Here is a 21,225-nt window from a genome sequence, read left to right on the forward strand (position 1 = left end):
GCAAGCTGGGTGTTGGCATCACTGTGCCTGGTGAACAGCTCCAGCCCCCCCAACTAGTTAATGCAGCTGCAGCCGATACCCTGCCCTGGGCACAGAGCGGCTGGAGAGCTGGGACCCCTTCCCTGTAAGCAGGGGCCCGCCAGCTAAAGCCCCTCTCGTTCCCTGCGCATTTAGGGAGCCCGGCTGAGAAGGCTGCTCTCAAAGCTGGAGACCGGATCCTATTCCTCAACGGTCTGGACATGAGGTAAGAGGCTCTTTAGAAGACCCGTGCCAAGGGGTCCTGCGGGGTGGTAGGTGGCCAAGCACACATTTGTTCACTCTTGGGCAAAAGAGACGAGAGCTGGTCATCTGGAGAGCTGTCTACTGAGGTGCACAAGGGGTTTTGCCCCACATAGACATCTCCTTTAATATTTTACAAAAACTGGCTCCAAGAGTAGTATTTCGGCTCCATCCCTGCTCCTCCTTTGACTTCTCTGTGCAAATAGCCATGTATAATGCATGACACACTATATATAACTGGCGTCCTGACTGCAACCCACCCACAGACCCTGATTTGAGCCACTGTGAGTTAAGTTGTATGAGTTAAACACCTGGGGTTCTGCTTTTGAAAGGAGCAGAGCACCAGACAGCCCACGAATCACTCCCAGCATGGGATCATAAGTTTAAAACCACATCGGCAATTGCACTTCCACCTAGAAGTTAATTCTTCTATATATTATTTGCACACAGCAAAAGCAGTCAAACCAGAGCTGAGTGTGCACCTTGCCGGCACAGTGGCAGCAGCCCATATTTCCTTGGGTTGGTCTTTCTGCACAAAAAGCAGGAGCGAAGGGTTAGAAGAGGCTACACGATAAGTGATGAATATTTAAAGGTTAAACATCTGATGCTGCTTCTGTCAGTGCTCAGGTTCTCACATTTCAGCTGATCCAGCAACTGTTGGCTGATGCAGCATTGCCAGAAAATAGAGGAGACAGAGTTGAAGATTGTCCTCTGAGCCCGTGTTTTGGCAGGCGCTGTCCCAGGCCTGCCCGTACCCTTCTCCAAGGACACTCCAAGATTTTTTTTTTTTTTGCCTACAAAAATGCATTTTACATCCACCTTGCATTTTCTTTTCATGCAGAATTAGGACAGGCAAGGAGAGACCCGCAGCACTGTATCATTTAAATGGAAAGTTCATCTTCCGGGTCCGCATGTAGCTTAAAGTAACGCTGGCTTTGTTTGCCGTAACAGCTCCGCAGGGTGCTCGCAGGCATGCCCTGCGGTTATTCCTCGCTGCAGGTACAGCGGAGAGCCCAGTCACGGGGTAAATCACGCTCTCCCGTGGGGAGGCTCTTTTCTGAGCCGCACAGATAAAGCCAAGCAAAGATTGAGAGTCCAGGGCAACTGCAGCGGGGCCCAACACTGCCTGGCTCTGAGCAGCAAGGTGAGGCTTTTTGCAAGATAAACGAAGCCAGCTGCAAACTCCATTTCACCGCTGCTCTCCCACGAGCTGCTGCCCGCAGTGCTGCCTGCGCGGGCAGCAGCTCTGACCCGGGCTCTCCTGTGCCCCGCAGGAACTGCTCCCATGACAAGGTGGTGTCGATGCTGCAGGGCAGCGGGGCGATGCCCACCTTGGTGGTGGAAGAGGGGATCGTCAACTTCTCCAACGGTAAGAGTGCGGGCAGGAGAGGGCCGACGCAAGCTGCCGAATTCCCGGCGCAGGAGGGAATTGCCCAATACCTCCCGCAGGCTCAGCAGGTTTAATGCGCTGCCTGGAGCCTAACGCTGCTCCGCGCTGCCTGGAGGGCTGCTCCTCTCGCCGGGGCACGCGGCTGCTCGCTTTCTGGGATCAGGCTTGATCTCAGGCTTGGCTGCTCTCCAGAAGGGTTCATCCTACTGTATGATCGCCCTTGACAGCCCTTGCCAGTGTCCTTCACATGCAGTCTGTGCTGTGTACTTGACAGAAGTAATCCAACCCTGTGCATCCATGGTCGCTGTGCAAATCCCACGGTTGTGCATGGACTGTGCTGTTCAGAATAACTGCTGCTGTTATGAATAATTTAGCTTGCTGCTGGTGAGCGAGTCAGCAGGAGATGAGGGTATCTGGGGCAATGTGGGTGGTTGTCAGCACGATTTCAGCGGAGGGGCAGGACCGCAGCTGCGTTCCCAAAGCTGTGTGAAGACAGGAGGGTCAGTGCGTTATCAGGGTGCTGCTCTGCAAAGCCTAGACCCAGGAATTAGGGACTGGCTCTTCCCTCCAGAGTAGCAGTGGACTCTCCTGAGCTTCACGTTAGGAGCCTGGTGTTACCAACTCGTTTGCATGTGCCCTAGAAACAAAACAGAGCACCTCACTACTTCGCAGTGCGGAGCCAGTGGCACTCAAACTCCCCCCAAAAGAAACCAAGAAAAGATGGAATTTTTTTGCTCCCACTGCCTTGGCCATATTCCTACGTGGGTAAATGCATCCCACAGACGTGGCTGGGTCCCTCTCCCAGCCATGCTTATTGCTCACTGCAGAGGCGGCCAGGCTGTGGCACAGGCACCAGTGCAAATGAGTGTGGCAAAGCAAATGCCTCAGTTCACTCACAGGTAACCCTTGACTGATGCTGCTTTTGAAGTCAATGATTATCACAAAGTGCTCCGAAACTTGAGCAGAGGCTTTAGAGAGCTAGAGAAGGAATATCATCTGCATGCATTTACAGGAAGTGCAGAAGCAGCGTGGTTGAAGAGCTAGATCCCAATCAAAACACCCCTGCTCACCTCCAGCAGGTCCATGGACCTACTGGAACAGCCGTGAGCTCCAGAGCAGCTGGTCCAGAGCATGGGAGGAAGGCAGGGGCAGTCACAGCTCCAGATGAGCCATTTCACCTTGTCACCATGCTGCCTTCCAGTGACTGAAATCTGTTTTTGCTGGGGTAACAGTGTCTGCATCAGCACACCAGGATTTGTATTTCTGTGGAGCACCCATTGTGTGCAGGTGCAGCTGCCCCGGCTCTCCCCAGGATTGACCCTTGGTTTTGGGACAAGCCTTTTAACCCATGGTTAAGACCCTTTGTCTGTCGAATATTCTTTTTTCTTTCTACCTGCGCCCTGCAGACTCTGACTCTGCTGACTCCCCGAGCACCTCCTCCGCCCTCACCTCCCTGCAGTGGGTTGCAGAGATACTCCCCTCTAGCATCAAGATTCAAGGAAGGACCTTCAACCAGCAGCTGGAGCACCTGCTGACTCCACCCGAGCGCTATACCATCTGCAAAGCGCTGGAAGGCTTCTTCCAACATCGGTAACTTGTTAGCAGCTCCGTCCCGCTAGTGCTGGTACCCGGCCTGGTAGCCATGCCCATGTCAGAGTCGGTCTCCAGGCAGAAGGCAGACCTCGGCTGTCAGCACTGAGCTCTGCTCTGATCGTGTTCTCTGGTTTTCCCAGCTGTGTATTTCCCTGTGCACGTCCGCAGGGCACCAGCCCATCTCTCACCAGGTGTCCTGCCCGAGGACAGGGCAGACCCATTAGCTTTTGAGGTTAATTCGGTCACCCCTTAATACCTCATAAAACGACCTCGGTGCCCAGTGGCACGGGCTCTCTTGCTGTCTAGCCAACCCCGATGGCCACAGATCCTCTTTCCCTCTTTCAGTAAATCTCGCCACATTTCATCCTTGTCTTCTCGCTCTTCTCAGCGTCCTGGCTGCAGCCCTCCCTCGGCGGCAGCGCGGGAACGGCTGTGGCTGGCAGAGCCCTCGTCCTGCAGTGGAGCACATCCTCCCTGCCCTGCTGCAAGGGTCGAAACCGATCCCCTGGTAGACTCGAGGCTCTCAGCAGTGACCTTGTTTTCTGCCCTTGATCTTTAACCTTTCCGCACCATGGTGAAGAAGCCATCCCTCCGGGCGCTGGGAGACGCTTGCTGCCTCTTCCCGCAGCTGCTGAGCCGACCGAGCCAGGCTGCCCGGCTGCTCCTCGGGAGCCCGGGTCCCATACGGGGTGCGGATGCACCGGCCAGAGCCGGGCAGGCTCCCACCCTGTGGTGCAGCAGTCTGCTGTATAGATCGAAGGATCAGAGGATTGGAATCCTCTGTTTGACAAGGAAATGCAGCAAAGCCCTCAGTATTTAGGTTACCCATGGCAAGAGAGAATAGAAACTACCAAGTACAACGCCATGGCACTGCCCCTGCGCACCACGGCTCAGGCTGAGGGCTGCAGCACCCCGCGGCATCCCCTGCCCGCGGGGAGGCTGGGCTGCCTCTGGACCCGCAGGTGCTGGGGGAGGTTCAGCTGCATAAACCCCCCGGCACCAGCTGAACCTTCCTGAGGGCCCGTGATCACTAACGCTGCCCCAGTAAAGCAGAAATCATTGCTTTGTGCTCTCCTGAGACTGCACTGCTTCTACGGGATTCCCCAGTTGGGCATTTCAGCCCGAGGAGCAGCGGCCGTGGGAGCAGATCCAGTCTGCAGGCTCTGCAACTGGGAAACGCAGACCCGATCCTAGCGGGGTACTTGCTCTTGCTCAGTGGCACCAGGGTGGGAACCCAAGTACCATGAACCAAGTCCCCCGGTTCCCCTCCCAGCGCAGGGCTGCCCACCTTGCTTGGTCTTCCAGCAGTGCTTTACTGGGGGCTGTCGCTGCTGCCCACGGCGGGGAGCAAGGCTCAGCGGGGGCACAGGCGTGCCCATCCTCTCCTCCAGCCACCTCGTTTTGCCCGTAGCTGCCCCAGATGGCTCGACACAGAGGCCACTGCTCCATTTAACAATAATTCATGACCTAATTGCGTGCCTGTCCCAGCCAAGCCAGCTGTGACCTCTAACTGCTCCAACAAGGAGGGAAATTCCCAAACATTAAGTTTCTGTTGCTTGCCACCGCAGCATGCGGATACCAGCATTTCCCAGCAGCAAACACAGGAGACGGAGTCAGGACACCCCTGTTCTGGGCTTTGGTCCCCCAGCCAGTTTGCAGATGACGAGCCAGCTGGCCCTGGCCACCAGCCGGGAGGAGCAGTGCCTGCGCAGGGCAGAGCCGCCACCTGCCTCGGCAGCTCCTCCACAGTACTTCAACTTTTCTGAATGGGAAATAGGCTTCTGACAGCCACGAGCTGCGTCCAGCTCCACAGAAAAGGCAAGTTAGCCCAAAACTAGGGAGAAACTTAGCAGGTGACTTCTGGCAGGCTCTAGACGGCTCCTACCGCTTCCCATCCCTGCTGGCCTCCGAGGACCCCCAAGACACTGCGTTAATGAAGTCCTTGCAGCACCTGAGCCTCTTCACCCTTCTGCTCTCCCCTGCATGCCTGGTCCCTGCCCCTTGGAAGGCACTGATGGTCCGTGCGATTAACATCAAGACAACAGATTTATTCCTACGTATGCAATCTCCTTCCAGCTCTTTATAAGAAGTTCTTACTGTTACTTCTACTTTAAGGATGCCATAGTTGCAATGAGCTTTAACCCATCATCTCTGCCTCAGTTTCTCAGTAGAAAAGCAGCCTGATTTAGCTCTCTGACCCAGGACAGCCCTCCTCCCCCAGGCTGCTTTATCCTCCTCACTGAATCAGGTGCTCAGCCCTGCTATTCTCAACAGCCTTCACCATCTCTACACACCACAGAGCCAACCGGAGACCGAGCCTTCAGCCCAGCGAGGCTGCCAGCCCAGCTGCCCCCTCCAATGCATCCCTACCTGAGCCTGCTTACCTGCTGCTGGCCAAAATTCAGGTCTTTCCAGGGTATCTCTCTGCTTGCTGGTGCTCCTCCACCCAGCCACCCTGGCTGACTCACGAACCAGGTTTTATACCTGGCTGTCAGGTGCTGCCGGTCCCCGGGAGTTTGCTTTCCCCGTTAGCACCAGCTGCACAACTCCACTTCCCAAAGGGCTCGGTCTCTTGCTCGCAGCCTGGCACCTCTGCTCTGAAATAATCTGTTTGTGCCGAAGGCTCAGAGGCAAGCCCGGCAGCTGAGACCCGGGTGGAGGCAGGCTGGGAAGCGCCGGAGCCCAGGGGAGCGGGGTGGTGGGGCTGTGCGTAGGGATGCGCTCGCTGCCCAGCCCTCTCTTTCCGATTTTGCAGGAATATTGACACTCTCATTGTGGATGTGTACCCGTTGCTGGACACACCGGCCAAGCAAGTCATTTGGCAGTTTATCTACCAGCTGCTGACGTATGAAGAGCAGGAGCACTGCCAGCAAAAGATTGCCAGGTTTCTTGGTTACAAGTCCTTGGCAGGTGAGAGGAAAGCTCCTGCGCTCCAGCACGGACACACCGTGTCCCACCAGGTCCCCAGGGACCTTGGTGCATCGTGCTGGGAGCTGGGGCAGCGAGGGAGCAGCCAGCTCTGCCGGGGGCAGCGGCTGCAGCTCTGCCTTGCCTGGCTCCTGCCCACATGCTGCCTGCACGGAGGCGGCGGCTGCGTGGGATGTAGAGCAGCGCAGAAGAGCTTCCAGCTCCTGTTACCGATGAGGTTGATGTCAGGCGGGAGGTTACCGTTTCTGCACCACGGAGCCGTGTAGTTTTGGAAGGAAACTGCATTGAGAGGAGAGATGGCACCTGAGATGTTGTCTCTGCGAGCAAAGGCTTTTGAAGGCTGCTCGGGTCGTTAGAGGTTAGGAAGTCCCAAAGGGAAATAGCTGGTTTAGGGGCAGTGTTCTGATCAGAGAGGCAAAATAAGCGATGACGGCGGCATCCCTCGGGATGTCTCCAGCAGTCCGACGTACGCAGGTATCCGTGGTTAGAGGAGGTGGGGAGCGTGGCTCTGCCGGCAGTGCCGCGTCTGCCCGGGAGCACTGCTCTCCCAAAGAGACCTGGAAGGCAGTCAGCGATTCTCCTCCTCCCCGGTCCCCCTCTCCCCTCGCCATCACCTGGGGCTGTGGCAACACAAAACCCAGCTGTGGTTTGCTGAGGGTTATGGGCTTTGCAGTCAGACAGCAGAAAAACGAGGGCAAATTTGGAGTGAAATGTCTTAATCTTCAGATTTGGGCTTCTTAATTGCTTTCAAATTCTTCTATTCTAAGCTATTTACATTGTGTGGATGTGTTTATTTTAGAGTCAATGTAGGTAAAAAGAGGCGTTGCTTGAAGAGAGATTTTTGGAGGAACACAGTTATTTTAGCACAGCCTTTCCCCTCGCAGGGAGAAACAGCTCAAAGTCCTGGTGCAAATACTCCCTGCTGCGCATGGAAAACTGTTGGGTATTTGCTCACCTAATTTGCACTTTCAATTACCACTGCTTTTGTGTGTGCAGAATCATGGCCCAACCTACTTAAAGTATTGTGTATTCCGAAGAACTTTAGAAGACGTCAAGGGGAAACCGATATATTTGCAGTTTGCAGCTATATTTCAGGAATACAAAGCAGGTATCCCCAGCCACTGGCAGAGGAGGAAAGCATGGGAGTAAATCTCCCAGGACCAGGCTGTTTCAGACTGTTGTCCCCGGTTTGCAGGCTGGTCCCTGGCTCCTTTCAGCTTCTCAGATGAAAGGGGCAATCTCTGACCATGTGAAGTTCTGGTGGTTCTGGTGCACGATGTGTGTGTCCATGCGTGGAAGCACGATGGCCAGAGATCTCTGAATTTGGGTTAGTCCTTCATCTGGGCTTCTTCCAAACTCAGTGGCGATCTCTGATGTTTGGGTGTATTGGGCTGGCCGAGCATTGGTCCGTCGGATACCACGGAGACTGATGCTCCGGTGTCTTCATCCTGCTGTAAGTCTGAGCCTCTCTGAGCTGTCGCACTGAACTGCACATGGACCAATCCATTCGACAATGTGGTTCTTCCAGGCAGCCTTTCGGTGCTGGCCCCCACTCCCATCTTGTCCCTTGAGGGCAGGAAGGAATTAGCTGGGTCCCTCTGGAGCAGCCTAGCTCGAGGCTGGAGTTTCATGTGCACCATAAGCTGGTGGATGCCAATCTTGCTGGAAAAAGCAATTGCATGTCCCACCGTTGGACACCCACCCCCCTGCGCTGTGCTGGCAGCAGCGTTTGTAACCCGCCCCGCTCCCCGGGGCCAGCGTGAGGACGGGGTGAGCGGCCACCCGGGGACGGGCAGCTGCAGGGCCAGCAAGGCTGTGCATGGGGCCATGGTCGAGTGCAGGGCTCGAGGGTGGCTGCGAGTCCCACAGGCCTGGGGGAGCCCCGTGTCATGGCGAGGAGGAATGGGGGAGCTGCAGGGTCCGGCACGCACCGGCCGTGCCTTACAAAGGGTGTTTTCTGCTGCAGCTGAGCCAGAAGCAGAGGATCGCTACCGCAGCTCCATTCGAGGGGCCTCCTTGTGCCGGGGAAGCCTCCGAACCCCCCGCCCCGAGGAAGGGGGGGCAGCAGGTGAGTGACTGGGGGCTGCGGAGCGGTTCCCTCTGCAGGGAGGAGGAACCTGCGTCCCGGTGGCTGTGCCTGAGCGTGAACAGCGGGAGAAGATGGGGGTCAGCACAGAGCCAGCACGGAGGCTTTGACTGGAAACCCATGTTTTCAGAAAGAGTTCAAATAAGCAGTTCCCATAAGAGGCCACTTGGGCTGAGGCTGAGCATTGTTTCCAATCCCTTCCATCGCTCAGATGTGAACTGATGCTGCTGGTCTGAGCCCTCCGTTCTGGGGAGCACAGTTTCTAGCTTCCCTGTGAACTTTCTTGGACACCATCAAATTCACAGGGAAAACAGCATTTGTGGAATCCATGTGGATTCCATGGAGGAAGAAGATCATGGTTCAGTGCCTCTTTGAGACTCCTGATGAACTGCACTCATGGCACAAACCCTCCCTCTTTTCAGAGAGGAGCCCCATATCTCCCCATTCCTCTGGAAATCCCGTCCCCCTGGTGTGGCTGCAGGGCCTCCCACAGCCCGTGGGTCTCTAACCCTCTCCCCCAGCAGCACCCCAGGTTGCTCGTGGTGTTTTCAGTCCTTCGGGTCTTTGCCCTCCTCTCCCAGATGGCAGGACAAGGCATCCTGCCTATTCCTCCATCACTCTTAGCTGATTGTGAAGGGCACTCGACCTGTGCTTACGGCTTCTGCCCACGACCTCCCCACCACAACCTCCCCACCGCGACCAGCCCCGCTCTGCCGGCGCTCCGGCTGCACGCCTTCCTCCCGGCACCCCTCACCGGGACCGCAGCGCTCCTCAGCTGTCGGGGAGGGCTGCTGCTGGAGCGGTCAACTCCGAGACATTTCCCCAGGGAAGATCCTCTAACCTGCCTCCGAGGAGCATTTCTGGCCGTGATGACAGCACGGAGAGTGGCCGACAGCTGTGTCCGCCGGAGGGAAGCCGCTCGCCCGGGCAGATGCTCGCCAGCTGCGGGGAGCAGCCTTGTCCTCAGCTGCCCCGTGGAAAGAGCAGAGCGGCCCGCGAGCTGTCGTGCCAACCTTACCCAAGCCTGAGCAGGCTCTGGGGTGCATCCTGCCCCGGCTGCTCCTAGCTCACCTGCACAAACGATTTCTTTATAAAAAGCAGACAATGATCCTCAGTTCTGGAGAGGGAGGTGATCGGGGTGGGGGGGCTGCACCTCCTGGTCCCAATGAAAGCCCCACTCCAGAGCCCTTTCTCATTCCCGCCAGCTGTGTCCGTCCTGAGCTCTTCTTTCTTTGTTGCCATTAAACGCTGGGCTCTGGGCACACGGGTTGGTGCTGGTGTGAGCGGAGCTGCTCCGCTCGGCTCTCCGGAGCTCTGCCTGCCCACCCCAGTACTCAGCCTGGCCCTCACTGCTGGGTGGAAATATTGTGGCTGAAGGGACCGTGAATCCCTTCGACCTGCCCTCCAGCAGCTCGGGAAAGGCAGGGACTGCGGAGTGCTTCCTCCTGGCAGCCCTTCACACACCCTTGGAGATAAATCGGGGGTCTGGACAAGTCTCTCAGAGCTTATACTGCTGCAGCCATTAACCTCTGAACAGAAGCTCTCCATGGATGTGACTGGAAAAACAGTTTCATTGGGAGCTCGTCAAACCAACGTCACTCCAAGCGAGCTCCCTTGTGCCTTCGCAGGGGTCCAGACCTCCCTCCCTCCCCCCCACCCTCCTCATGTCCCCCGCAGAGCCCCATCTCAGGGGATGCTGCTGGGGCGCCCGGCGCTGCCTGGGCATCTGCGACCGAAAGGACCAGATTTTGGAAACTGCGACCTCAAGTGCCACGTGTGGTGACCCTGACTGTCCTGGTGTCCAACCCCTACCAGGAAGACTGAAGGAAAAGAAGCCAAGAAAAAAGAAACACCCATGGCACTGCGGCATCTTGATACCTGAAGAGTTCTCGACGTGGTGCAGACTCCCGCGTGTGCCCTGGATAACGTCTCTGCCCCTGAAATGCTGCGTGGAAGCCCCCCGCGCGGCTCTGTCCCGCTGTGTGCAGCACTAGTGAGGAACACACTGACCACCCGAGCGGTGCTGCGGATTTATAGGCAGCTTCCAAATCTACCAGTTGGGTAGACTGAGAGATAAATAATATCCTCATTTTACAGAGAATGGAGAGGTAAAGGGCAAGGCACAGGCGGATTTTGTCTGTGCTTGTTTTCTAGCACGCATCATGCTTCACTGCCGGGTGACTTCTGCTGCAGAAGGAAGCCCGCAGCAAGACGTTCCCTGTTTCACACCCAGCCCACGCATGGGGCTGCTGGCTGCCCTGCATGGGTCCCTTGGGAGCTCCCGGTGCTTCTCTGCATGCCTGGGCAGGGAGGATGGCTCGGGGTCCCAGCAGGAGATGGGGGGGACCTTGATGGGACCGTGGGGAGCCCCGGGGGCACAGGCAGAAGGAGGGGCTCCTGACTGGTTTGTCTCTTCCTTCCCCGGCAGGCCAGAGCGACACCGTGGAGGTCCCGGTTCGCCTGATCCCTGGAGAGAGACAGGCTGGTGACGGCACATCCCTCCCGGAGACGCCCAACCCCAAAATGGTGCGACCTGGCGGGGCTGGGGGGAGGCGTTTTGGGAAGCACTTTGCCCACGTGTGCAGGACTGTTGCATTCACAGGGGGGGTTGACAACTTGAGTCCTTTCATATTAACTCAGGAAAGCAGAAAAAAGGGAACGGGGGATGGATGTGTCTGCATGTAAATCCTGCCGGTGGCTGACAACATCCCTGCCTCGGAGCTCACCTCTGAGATCACCTCCCAGGCAATTAGTCAGCTTTAATAAGGCTGGTGTCTCTCAGCATCTTCCTGCAGCCCTGTGAGTGAGAGGCTCTGGGGGAGCGTCAGAAAAGGCAGAGTAGCCTTGGGTTGGGGTGAAGCACTCCTTTAAAGAGCAAGAGACTGGGGGCTGGCGGGTCCGTGGTGGCTGTCGTGTCCCCAGGACATCGCAGGTCTCTGGGGGCTCCACAAGCCCCGTCTCGATTCGGGCATCGACAGAAGCTCTTTGCCCTTTTTTTCAGATGTCAGCTGTCTACGCAGAATTAGAAAACCGCCTGATCGGCAGCTTTGCTGGCAAGATGGGTAACGCTGCCCTGCACCGAGCATCACCTCCTGCCCCAGAGCTGGCACACGCTGCAGGTAGCGTCCCACTTCCCACGGCGTGAAAGAGGCAGCTTCGGGGGGGTCTCAGGCGATGGTGGATGGTGCTGGCCAGGCAGGTGGAGGAGAAGACATCTTTCTCTCGGTGCCATTTTCTAACGAAGCAGTGACAGTGCCACGTGTGAGCCCAGCGATGGCTCCTGCAAAGCTGCATCTGCGGGAGCACAACGGAGCGGGTGGGATGGCAAATCCCGCGGGACCCCAGCACACTGCTGTGCAGCGCAGGGCGCTGCCCGGGGGAGCTCTCCTCCCCGCAGGCTGCACCGTCATCTCGCATCACATTCAGCGCGGTGCTGGGGCTCGTGGCAGCCATGGTGGGGGGCTCTGGGGAGTGCCTGGTGCAGGACCCCCCTCGACAGCGCTCTGTCCCGCAGGTGCTCGCAAGCCGGGGATGGCGATTTCGTGGCCGAGCGACCCTCTGGCCTCCCAGCAGTGCTACTACCGCCTGCACAGCAGCGTGGCTTCCCCGAGCAGCACCGAGTCCAACCCCTATGTCAGCCTCGACAGCAGCCCAGCCCCGTCCCCCAAGCACCGGGACTACTCGCTCAGCCCTCTGTCACGACGAAAGAAGCTCTTCACCTTCTCCAGGCCCCCGCGCAGCCGCGACACCGACCGATTCCTGGACGCCCTCAGTGAGCAGCTGGGACACCGGGTCACCATTGTGGATGATTTCCTCACCCCTGAGAATGACTACGAGGAGGTGAGCGTGGCGCAGGGGTGGCTTGGTGCACGGTCTTTGTCTGTCCTGGTCATGGAGCACCCATCGTGCAGCCTGCACCACAGCGGGATGGGTGCAGAGCCTCTGGGGACATGTCCTGGGGCTCTGCGGGTGGCGGAGGGGGGCGAGGGCTGCACGGGGGGGGGGACAGGACACCCCCAAGGGCTGGGTGGGTGGAGGATAAGGTGCCACCTTCAGCCTCTCCTCTCTCCCTCACCCAGATGAGTTTCCACGATGACCAGGGCAGCTACGTCACCAATGACGTCAGCAGCAGCGAGTACATCAGCAGCAGCGACGAGGGCAGCTCCCTGACCTACTCCACGCTCTCGGACCACATCCCCCCTCCGCCGCTCAGCCCCCCCCCGCCACCGCCCCCCCTGCAGTTCCACGACCCCCAGACCATCCCCACCAAGGTAGAGGCCATGAAGGCCAGTACGTCGCCTGCCCCAAAATCCCTTGTCAGCCACCTGCACCCCATCCCGCCCCCGCCGCCCCCGCCGCCGCCCCCCCCAGTGCCCTGCGCGCCCCCCCTGCACCGGGGGCTGCTGCACCGCAGGAGCGAGTCCAACCACATGAGCGTCAAGAGGCTGCGGTGGGAGCAGGTGGAGAACTCGGAAGGGACCATCTGGGGGCAGGTACGGCCGGGCGCGGGGAGCGGGGCGGGGGCGAGGGTCCAAACCGCGGTCTGGGGAGCGGTTGCCTGTGCCAAGGCTGTGCAGGTGGGTGGGAGCATCCACGGGCAATGCCCTCCTCCCTGCCCAGAGCCCCCCCAGGCTGTCCCCTCGCTGGAGCATCGCGTCCTAACCTCTTGCTGGGCCACACGTTCAATACCTTGGCCAGAGGAATGAACTCTGAAGATGCCATGTTACAGAACGTCTTATATTTCTTTTCATCCTTTTAATTGTTTGGACCAAAACTGCCAGGATGAGAAGAGGCTCTGGAAAGCATCTGAAATGCTGGTTTTGACTGCAGCGTCCTGGGGAGCGCTTGCTTTCCTGTTCTCTGTGGGTTGACATAGGCAGGAGCTGCCTTCAGACATGTTCTGCAGCTGTAGGAGGTTTTATCAGTCGGAATCCGTGAGGACGGTTGAAAGCAGAGTGATGGGGAGAGCGCCGAGGCAGGGGAGGACACCGGAGGGGGAAAGCAGAGGCGAGGAGTGAGACTAGATGTGATAATCCTTTGGCATCATGGACTTGAAGTGATGCAGAGCTCTGGAGGTGGATTCGAGTCCCTGTAGGGAGAAGCTGGTCTCCCCGGAGTTTAACTTCCAGCCTCTGTGTCTCTCATGGTTCAGATGTGCCATATTCTTCATGCCCTGAGCAGCTAGAGGGGAGCTGTCGGCTCATCTTCCAGTCCCACAGGCACCCACCTCACAGCAAGCACTTGAAATCCTGCAGGTCGCTCTCCCCGGCACTCTGGAGAACAAGATGCTTCTTCCCAGTGATTTTTTTGTATGCAAAAAATTCCCCAAGTTTCTGGAATTCCCACTTTGTCCTTCAGTAAAGCAACGTGCCCAAGTAGCAGGTGAAGAGCTGTAGTGCTCTGTAGGATTCCAGCTGTGTCAGAAGATAAATGAATCCGCGGGGCAGTGCCGCCAGCTGCAGGGTGGGAGGAAATGCTGATGGGGTGAACCTCTGGGTTTCTTCCTTTCTTCTGCAATGAGAACAGGTCCCACCAGATGGGCTTAGCGACTTGTGTAGAAACTGCCTCCACAGAGGTGAACGGCTCACCAGGCTCTGCTTCTGTGCAGGGTTCATGATGGCTGAGTCTCCGGTTACAGGACAGTGCCATCAACCTGTCCTGGTTTCCTCAAGGGGACGCAGAGCTTAGCGTGGGGTGGAGGGAAGGTGGCCCAGCGCAGGCGGGCAGTGTCGGGTTGTCCCCTGCGCCAGCACGGCTCCTGACTCTTCCTCCTCCTGCAGCTCGGGGAAGACTCGGATTATGACAAGCTGAGCGATATGGTCAAATACCTCGACCTGGAGCTGCACTTCGGGACGCAGAAGCCTACAAGTAAGTACCTGAGCCCCAGAGCAGATCCTGGTTCTGGGTGGTACCCAGAGGCTGGGGTGCTGGGAGAAACTGGGGCTCACTGGGCAGCAAGGCAATGCCTGGTCCTAGCATCACCCGTGGCACAGAATTCATTCATACTCAGGATTTTGTGGCTGGTGGCACAGCAGATCATTAAGGTGGAGTTTGTTTCACTATCTCCCTTAATTTTCTTCGCTGCCATTATCTGTTTTCTCTCCGCATTCCAGTCGATCGGGGCAGTGAAACTCCGCTGGAGGGTTTCGCTCCCCACTGCGCTCAGTGCTGCTTCCCGGCTCTCATAGCGCCTGCCCGGCCATCCCCATGCCGCGGGGAACGCCGGTGTGCCAGCACCGCTCTCCAGTGCCGCGAGGGGCCTGGCTTGCAACACAACAGAAGCTCAAACCTGCACCACGTATTATAGCGATTTGTGCACAGCCTCTGCTTGTCACGGTCTGTGACAGCCAGCGGGGCCGTGGGCATGCACGGACACCGGTCGTGCTGCAGCAGCAGTAGCGGCCGCAAATCAGGATTGCAGCTTTGTTGCTTTGAGAACTCAGCCCTGAAAAAGCCGTGAAAACATTTCTCTCTCCATAGAGACCGTTACAAGCAACGCTTTTCTTTTTACATATATAAGAAGTTAGTTCCCCGCAAAACCTACATATGGGGTCCATAGCTACCTGCCAGCGCAGCCCTCCCGGTGCTCTTGAATGGGGGTCTCCTGCAGACCCACCAGCCGGCATCTCCCACCCACCGGGGTTTCTGGGCGCTGCAACCCCAGAAAGCGGGTCCAGGGTGGGGGTACCCGGCGGCGGTGGAGGGGGTGGCCGCCCTGGGCAGCGGGAGGCATTCGGGGCGTGGGGTGACAGTGGTGCGCTCCCGCCCGAAGGAGGCGTGGGGCAGCGCGGCTGCCTGGTTTACCCTGGGAAAAGTAAAATGCCAGTGGGATGTCTGAGCTCTCCTGCAAGGGACACGGTGCACGATGGCCGTGCGGGCAGAGCTGAGCTACAGCGGGCAGATACTGATGGGACTGGCAGCGGAAGTGGGATGAAATGGGATTCTTCTCAGGAGGTATCTTTTTGGGGATGTTTCCGGGCAGTCTGGGATTTTCTGTGTGTTTCACCTCTCGTTTTACCTTTTTCAGCTCCAACTGAGTCCTCCATTGAGGAGATCTTTGAATCGCAGAATTCAAGGATTCCCAGAGCCATTGCTGTGTGCAAAGCATCAGTTCTCCTCTTTCATTCATGGTTTCACTGTTTTCAGGACAATTTTCTTCCTGCTGGAGCTGGCTGAGCCTGTCCTTACCTATGATTAAATCTTTCAGTTTCTCTTCCAGAGCCAACTCTCATGCCTGAAAACTTTAAAAAGAAAGACGTGGTTGAAATTTTGTCCCACAAAAAGGCCTACAACACATGTAAGTAAACATCACGGTGAACGTACCCCCCAAAACAGGCCCAGACATGGGACCGGGGATATAGAGAACTGGAAAGGTAAAAGGAGGGAGGCTTCATGAGCACAATCCCATGAGCACAATCCCAGCACAGCTCTGCTGGTCTGGGCTGTTCCTGCAGCCCAGAGGCCCTCTGGGTTGGGCTCAGCCCCGGCCAGGGGGAAGAAGGCGGCTTTACAAGAAAGGATGGAGATGGGATGTGACTCATGGGCCTGGGGAGGGAGAGGGGAAGAGCAAGAGCTTGCACGGCCGCCCGCCAGGCAAGGGTCAGTGCTGCTTTTCCAGGACGTGCTTCTGGTAGGAAGGAGGGTGGGAGGGCTTGGTGGGACCCTGCGAGCCCCTGGGCTCCTGGCCACAGGGGACGTGGGAGAGGAGGAGGCGCTGGGGGTGGTTTCCAGTGCAGCCCAGCCTGATGCGTTGTACATGCACGATGATGCAATACCCTGGGGGGGTCTGCAGGACCAGAGTGACTCCTCGGGGCCCCCGCGCAGCCTCTGCAGGGCCTTGGGGAGCAGAAAGCTCTTCCTCTCCCCAGGGCTGACCCTGCGCCAGCGCAGGCACATGGAGAAGTCCACAGCACTCTCACACCGTGGAGAGATTGACCTTCCCCTCCTGGCCAGGCAGTCTGTCCCAGCGCAGCCAGCCCCCGGGGTCCGGTCCTCCTCCCCTCCCAAGTGACACTCCTCCCTTCCCCCAGCCATCCTGATAGCCCACCTCAAGCTCTCGCACATCGAGCTGCGCCAGATCCTGATGACGATGGAGACGGACCGCCTGGAGCCTTCCCACATCAAGCAGCTCTTGCTGTACGCCCCGGATGGGGAGGAAGTCCAGCGCTTCCAGAGCTACAAGGAGAACCCCGGCAAGCTGAGCGAGCCTGACCAGTTTGTGCTGCAGGTACCTGCGGGCAGGGACGTGCTCCGGGAGCAAGGAGGTCTGCATGTGCAGTGTCCCTGGGATGTCCCGCTGCGAGCTGGAGGGCAGAAAAACACAGCAGAGAGGAAGCGGTCAGCAGGATGCTGGTCTGCTCATGCGTGCTGTGGGATGGGAAGAGCGGGTGGCAGGGGTCGCAGGGACTGCTGGCGAGCGATGCTCAGGCTGGTGTCTGAGGTGTCTGGCCGCTCCCACGGTGGCTGCTTTACAGCCGAAGCATACCACGATGTTTACTCCATGGTAAGAGTGACTTTGCCCAACTCTGAATTACTTTCTGTTGACAAAGTCACAAAGTGGATATTGGCCTGAAACCTTCTTCTCCTGCGGCAGCAAACAGGCCGTGCTCTGCGAGCTACAGCAGCCGTCCCAGCTGCTCTGTGTGTTGCCTGCGCTAAGCAAGTCGTACTGCTTTCATGTACAGGGAAATATGCCAGGAAAAACACCATATAGGAGGGATTACGGCTAATGGTGATAGTAGTCATTTTCTCCTTCTTCTCCTCTCAGATGTTGTCAGTACCAGAATACAAGATCCGTCTGCGCAGCCTACATTTTAAGACCACTCTGCAGGAGAAGACAGAGGAGATCAAAGCTAGCTACGAGTGCATCTGCAAGGCCTCTCTGGAGCTGAAAAGCAGCAAGAAGCTGGCTAAGATCTTGGAGGTCAGAACAGTCCTTCCTTCTGCTAACAGCCGCCGGGGGCCCCCAGCGTCCACGGGAGCACCCGCAGGCAGCGCAGGCAGCGCAGGCAGCGCAGGCAGCGCAGGCAGCGCGCAACTCCAGCCCCACGGCTCTGCCCTGGGCCCCTCCGGGTCCCGCTCGGCCGGGCTCCATCCCTGGCAGCTCCCGCTGGCATTGGCTTGTGGGGATCCTGGCCTCGGGAGGATGCGGGAGGGCAGGTCGCAGACAGCCATGCACCCACCCGCAGCATGCAGCAGGGCTGCAGGGGCCAGAAACCCACCCAGTAACACAGCAGAGCCCACCGAGGTTGTCCTTGGGCTGCGATGGGGCTGGAGAATGTGGGGTTTGGCCGAGCAGTCAGTGTCCACATGCAGGTAGCGCTGCAGGCTGGTCGCTGTGCACGAGCAAGGGCTTGTGCCAGCCCTGCCGCTGCCCGTCCCTCTGAGGAGGTGCCTTCGGGGTCCCGGGGATGGGCTGTGCCTGGCAGAGGGGCACTGCACTTGCAGGAGAGAAGGAATCCCACTGCAGCTGCTCTTTGACCCTACTGAGATGAGCTGCCCCAAATTAATGTTAATTCATTCAGGTTTACTTTTAAAAAAAGCAGGTGGGATAAATGAGGACATGATGTGACAGAAAGCATTTCCAGATGGGAGATAAATCTCCTTAATGGCTCCTGGCCAGTAACCCCACAACACCTGGTTAAGTCCTTGGGGGGCAATGGCTGGTTGCACATTAACGGGTGGTGAACAGAAATTCAGAGACTCCCAGGCTGAAATCCAGGCAGTCCTGAGGACCCGCTCCTTGCCAGGCCCCAGGAGGGATGTCAGGACGCCGGTGAGCCCAGTCTGGGGTCCTGCTCTGCCTCCAAGGCTGCAAAGTCGCAGCACAAGGAATCGGAGCATTCTGGAGGGGAAAGCTGTCTCTGCTGGATCACTACTCTCCCTTTAAAATATTCCCCTCAAAGATCTGCAGATAATAGCTAGAAAAGGCTTTGGGAAGGGGAGAGCTTAGGCACTGGCCAGTCAGCAGGAGAATCCTGGTCCTGCAGGCAGGAGACCTCAGAGTGGACCTCCAGACTTAGCCCCGGTCCTGCAAGGAAAAACGACTGAGAAATAAAAAGGCAACACCAAACTGTGCATGCCCAAAGCCTGAGGCTTTAACACAAGACAAAGTTCCCCCTTAAATGTTAACAAAGCTTGGGCACCTGCATCGTCAGTCTGGAAGTGGCAAAGGAGCCAAGCTGGTGTTACTGGTGCCGTGGGCTCCCTGCAGCTCTCTGGCAGCACAGACCTTCTGGAGGGCTGCAGGAGAGGGAAGGGGACTCCTGAGCAGCATTCATGTAAACCACATGGGGAAGCATCTAAATGTGAGCTCTTATAAGGGCTTTGGAAGTTTGGGTCTGCAGATGACAAATGGGGTGTGTTTTCTAGCCCCTGCTGAAGGCACAGGAGAGGTGGTGGATGAGGACAAGTTCTTGTAGTTGAAGCGTGGGCTTTGCTGTTGAGGGTTCAGTGCAGGCTTCATACGGGAGCAGCATGGAGAAGAGAACAGCCTATGGCACCGACCCACGGCCCCATCCCTTGGGGCTGCCATGCCAATGGGCGCATCAGCAACCCTCCTTCTCCCAGTGTGCTGTATGGGTGATAGGATGAGCAGTGTGTACAGAACCAGTGGAAATTCTGCCTTTAACATGCATTCATGCACCTAATCTAACCCACTGAATGAACTGATAAGGTTTTATTAACGATGCTCTATGAGCACATGTATGGGGCCCCTTAGCAGAAGTGACCTGGCACTAAAAAGAGTGTTTTCCCACCGTCCCGTAGACAGAGGGAGGCTTTTTACCTCTGCTCCTGCCACATCGTTGGTAGGTCTCTGTGACCCAAAAGCGGGTACAAAAGGAGATGGGAGATGGGACGATATAAGTGCTGGGGGTCACTGGCCAGTCATTCACTGAGGTTTCTCTTTGCAGTTTGTGCTGGCGATGGGAAACTATCTGAACAACGGGCAGCCCAAGACCAGCAAAACAACAGGCTTTAAAATCAACTTTCTCACCGAGGTAAGACGAAGCATGCTTGTTCCCGTGCAGGAGGCACCAATGCCAGGAGCTCCAAGTGCCAGTTTATCGTGCCTGTCCTCCTGCAAGGCTCCTGGGTGCAGCGGCTGCCAGAGGGGGGACCGGTGGGAGGGCAGGGATCGCTGCACAGGGCTGACTCCAGGGGGGCCCTAACGGTGGTCTGGTCCTTCAGTGTGCTGGGGCCTGAGACCTGCACTCAGGTGCAGAGCCCACGGCCTTCTGGCTGGGTGGGGGGGAAAACGAAGGTCTTTATCCCACGTGGACTCCTGAGGGGTGGGGGACGGGGTGACAGCCCTGGCCTGTGGGAGGGAGGCATTGCTTAGCATCTCGACACCACTAATCTGGGCGTAACATGCTGTGTAAACATTAAATGTCCTATTTAAACATTAATCCACGTAGCATGGCTGCGAATTGCCACGCACGTGAACACAGGGTGAGCCGACCAGAACAGAGGAGCCCCTGTGTATTTGGGGGCTTGGCAAAACTCACTCTCCTCTGCATAGGAATCTCCTTGCTTGTTTTGCTTTGCTGTAGCTGAACACAACCAAGACTGTTGATGGGAAATCCACCTTCCTGCACATTCTTGCCAAATCACTTAGCCAACATTTCCCAGAGCTCCTGGGCTTTGCCAAGGATCTTCCTACAGTGCCGCTCGCTGCCAAAGGTAAATGAACAAAAGCATCTGCAAGCTCCGTGTCTCCTTGCACTGTCTCTTGGTTTTGTACGGGTCTGGAAACTGTCATGAGCTGCACAGCGTTGGCACGAGCAGGATGGTGGCCCAAACAAGTGAGGAGTGGTTCTGAGCGAGAGGACGGGGCTAGGAAGGGACAAGCTTAGTGACAGGGGAGGTCCCATCCGTCCCACGCTGCTGCACATGGGAGCGTCTAGACAAGGCTCTGTCCCTAACCTGAACCTTCTGACTTGAAAAAGTGGCTCCCAAGTTCAGAGGTATCTTATAAGTGCAAATGAAGCACAGAAGAGGGAAGTGCCAGGAGCTGGTCTGCCCCACCCCGCCTCTGCCTCCTTCCATCCTGGTGTGCAGCCTCCCCGGCGTGGGTGCCAGCATTATTACTGCTTGCAATGGCGTGTGGTACAGAGTGTACAGCACCCCTCATGTTACGAGTCCACAGTCCAGTCGCAGGTATGTCATGCTGACTGAGGATCGTACGGCTTCGTTGGTTGCAATAAAAGAAAAGTCACGTAAATGCTGGGGTTATCACCCATCCACTTGTGTTGGTGGTGTCACAACAGGCTGGGTGCATGCAAAGCATGGGCTGCATTCTCCTGGCACATCATCCCCTCCTGTTTGTGAGTAATTCCCTTGGGAATTAGTCTACAGTGGATAAATAAAGGAGAAAATTCAGGCCTGGAGATGTAAATTTCCGCTTGATGAAGGTCTGTACCTGCAGCTTTCCTAGCTGGATTTTGTACCTGGCCTAACTGTTAAATAACACTTCTGTCACTGAAGGCTCCCTGCTGCCCAAACTCCTGCCACTTTATACCCAATTTCGGACCATGCGCTTTCCAGGGCTGCCCAGCTTCACTCTCATACAGGCCACAGAGCGACGCAGCTGCAGCACGTAACCCAAGCCCTCCTGACATGCTGCAGTTCACCTTCTCCCTTGCCTGGAGAAGAGCTAAGGCTTGGCCGCCCGGGACAGCAAGGATCTGAACTGCTCATTGCTCTCCTGAATGCTGGTGCTATGATGAGATGCCACGGAGAGCAGCCTGGATATTACCCCTTGTCCTACCACCCTGTGCCCTCTGTCCCCCTCCCAAGTCAAGTACCTGTGTATCCATCACCGCCCTCGTGCTGCTGCGTCCTGCATGCTCCTTGCGCTTGGCACGTCCCAAGCTCCTTTTTTGGTTCTTGGCATCTCTTGGCCCAAGTGCCCAGCGGTAGCTGCTGGCAACCTGCTGGAGGCCAGCAG

The 21,225-nt window shown here is 57.2% G+C and overlaps 1 protein-coding gene across 1 annotated transcript in view; it reads left to right on the forward strand.

Moving 5' to 3' along the window:
* GRID2IP (Grid2 interacting protein) overlaps nt 1-21,225 on the forward strand; it is a 32,676-nt gene that overhangs the window by 10,132 nt on the left and 1,319 nt on the right. The window contains exons 4-20 of the mRNA XM_075165569.1: nt 175-244; nt 1,554-1,648; nt 3,076-3,259; nt 6,018-6,172; nt 6,485-6,500; nt 6,744-6,754; nt 8,157-8,258; nt 10,705-10,802; nt 11,278-11,395; nt 11,791-12,116; nt 12,356-12,769; nt 14,057-14,144; nt 15,496-15,573; nt 16,307-16,503; nt 17,044-17,199; nt 19,190-19,276; nt 19,829-19,958. Coding sequence (XP_075021670.1) covers nt 175-244; nt 1,554-1,648; nt 3,076-3,259; nt 6,018-6,172; nt 6,485-6,500; nt 6,744-6,754; nt 8,157-8,258; nt 10,705-10,802; nt 11,278-11,395; nt 11,791-12,116; nt 12,356-12,769; nt 14,057-14,144; nt 15,496-15,573; nt 16,307-16,503; nt 17,044-17,199; nt 19,190-19,276; nt 19,829-19,958 — 2,325 coding nt within the window. The remainder of the gene's footprint in view (nt 1-174; nt 245-1,553; nt 1,649-3,075; nt 3,260-6,017; nt 6,173-6,484; nt 6,501-6,743; nt 6,755-8,156; nt 8,259-10,704; nt 10,803-11,277; nt 11,396-11,790; nt 12,117-12,355; nt 12,770-14,056; nt 14,145-15,495; nt 15,574-16,306; nt 16,504-17,043; nt 17,200-19,189; nt 19,277-19,828; nt 19,959-21,225) is intronic.

This window comes from Calonectris borealis, chromosome 16, assembly GCF_964195595.1.
Source record: "Calonectris borealis chromosome 16, bCalBor7.hap1.2, whole genome shotgun sequence".
NCBI lineage: Eukaryota > Metazoa > Chordata > Aves > Procellariiformes > Procellariidae > Calonectris > Calonectris borealis.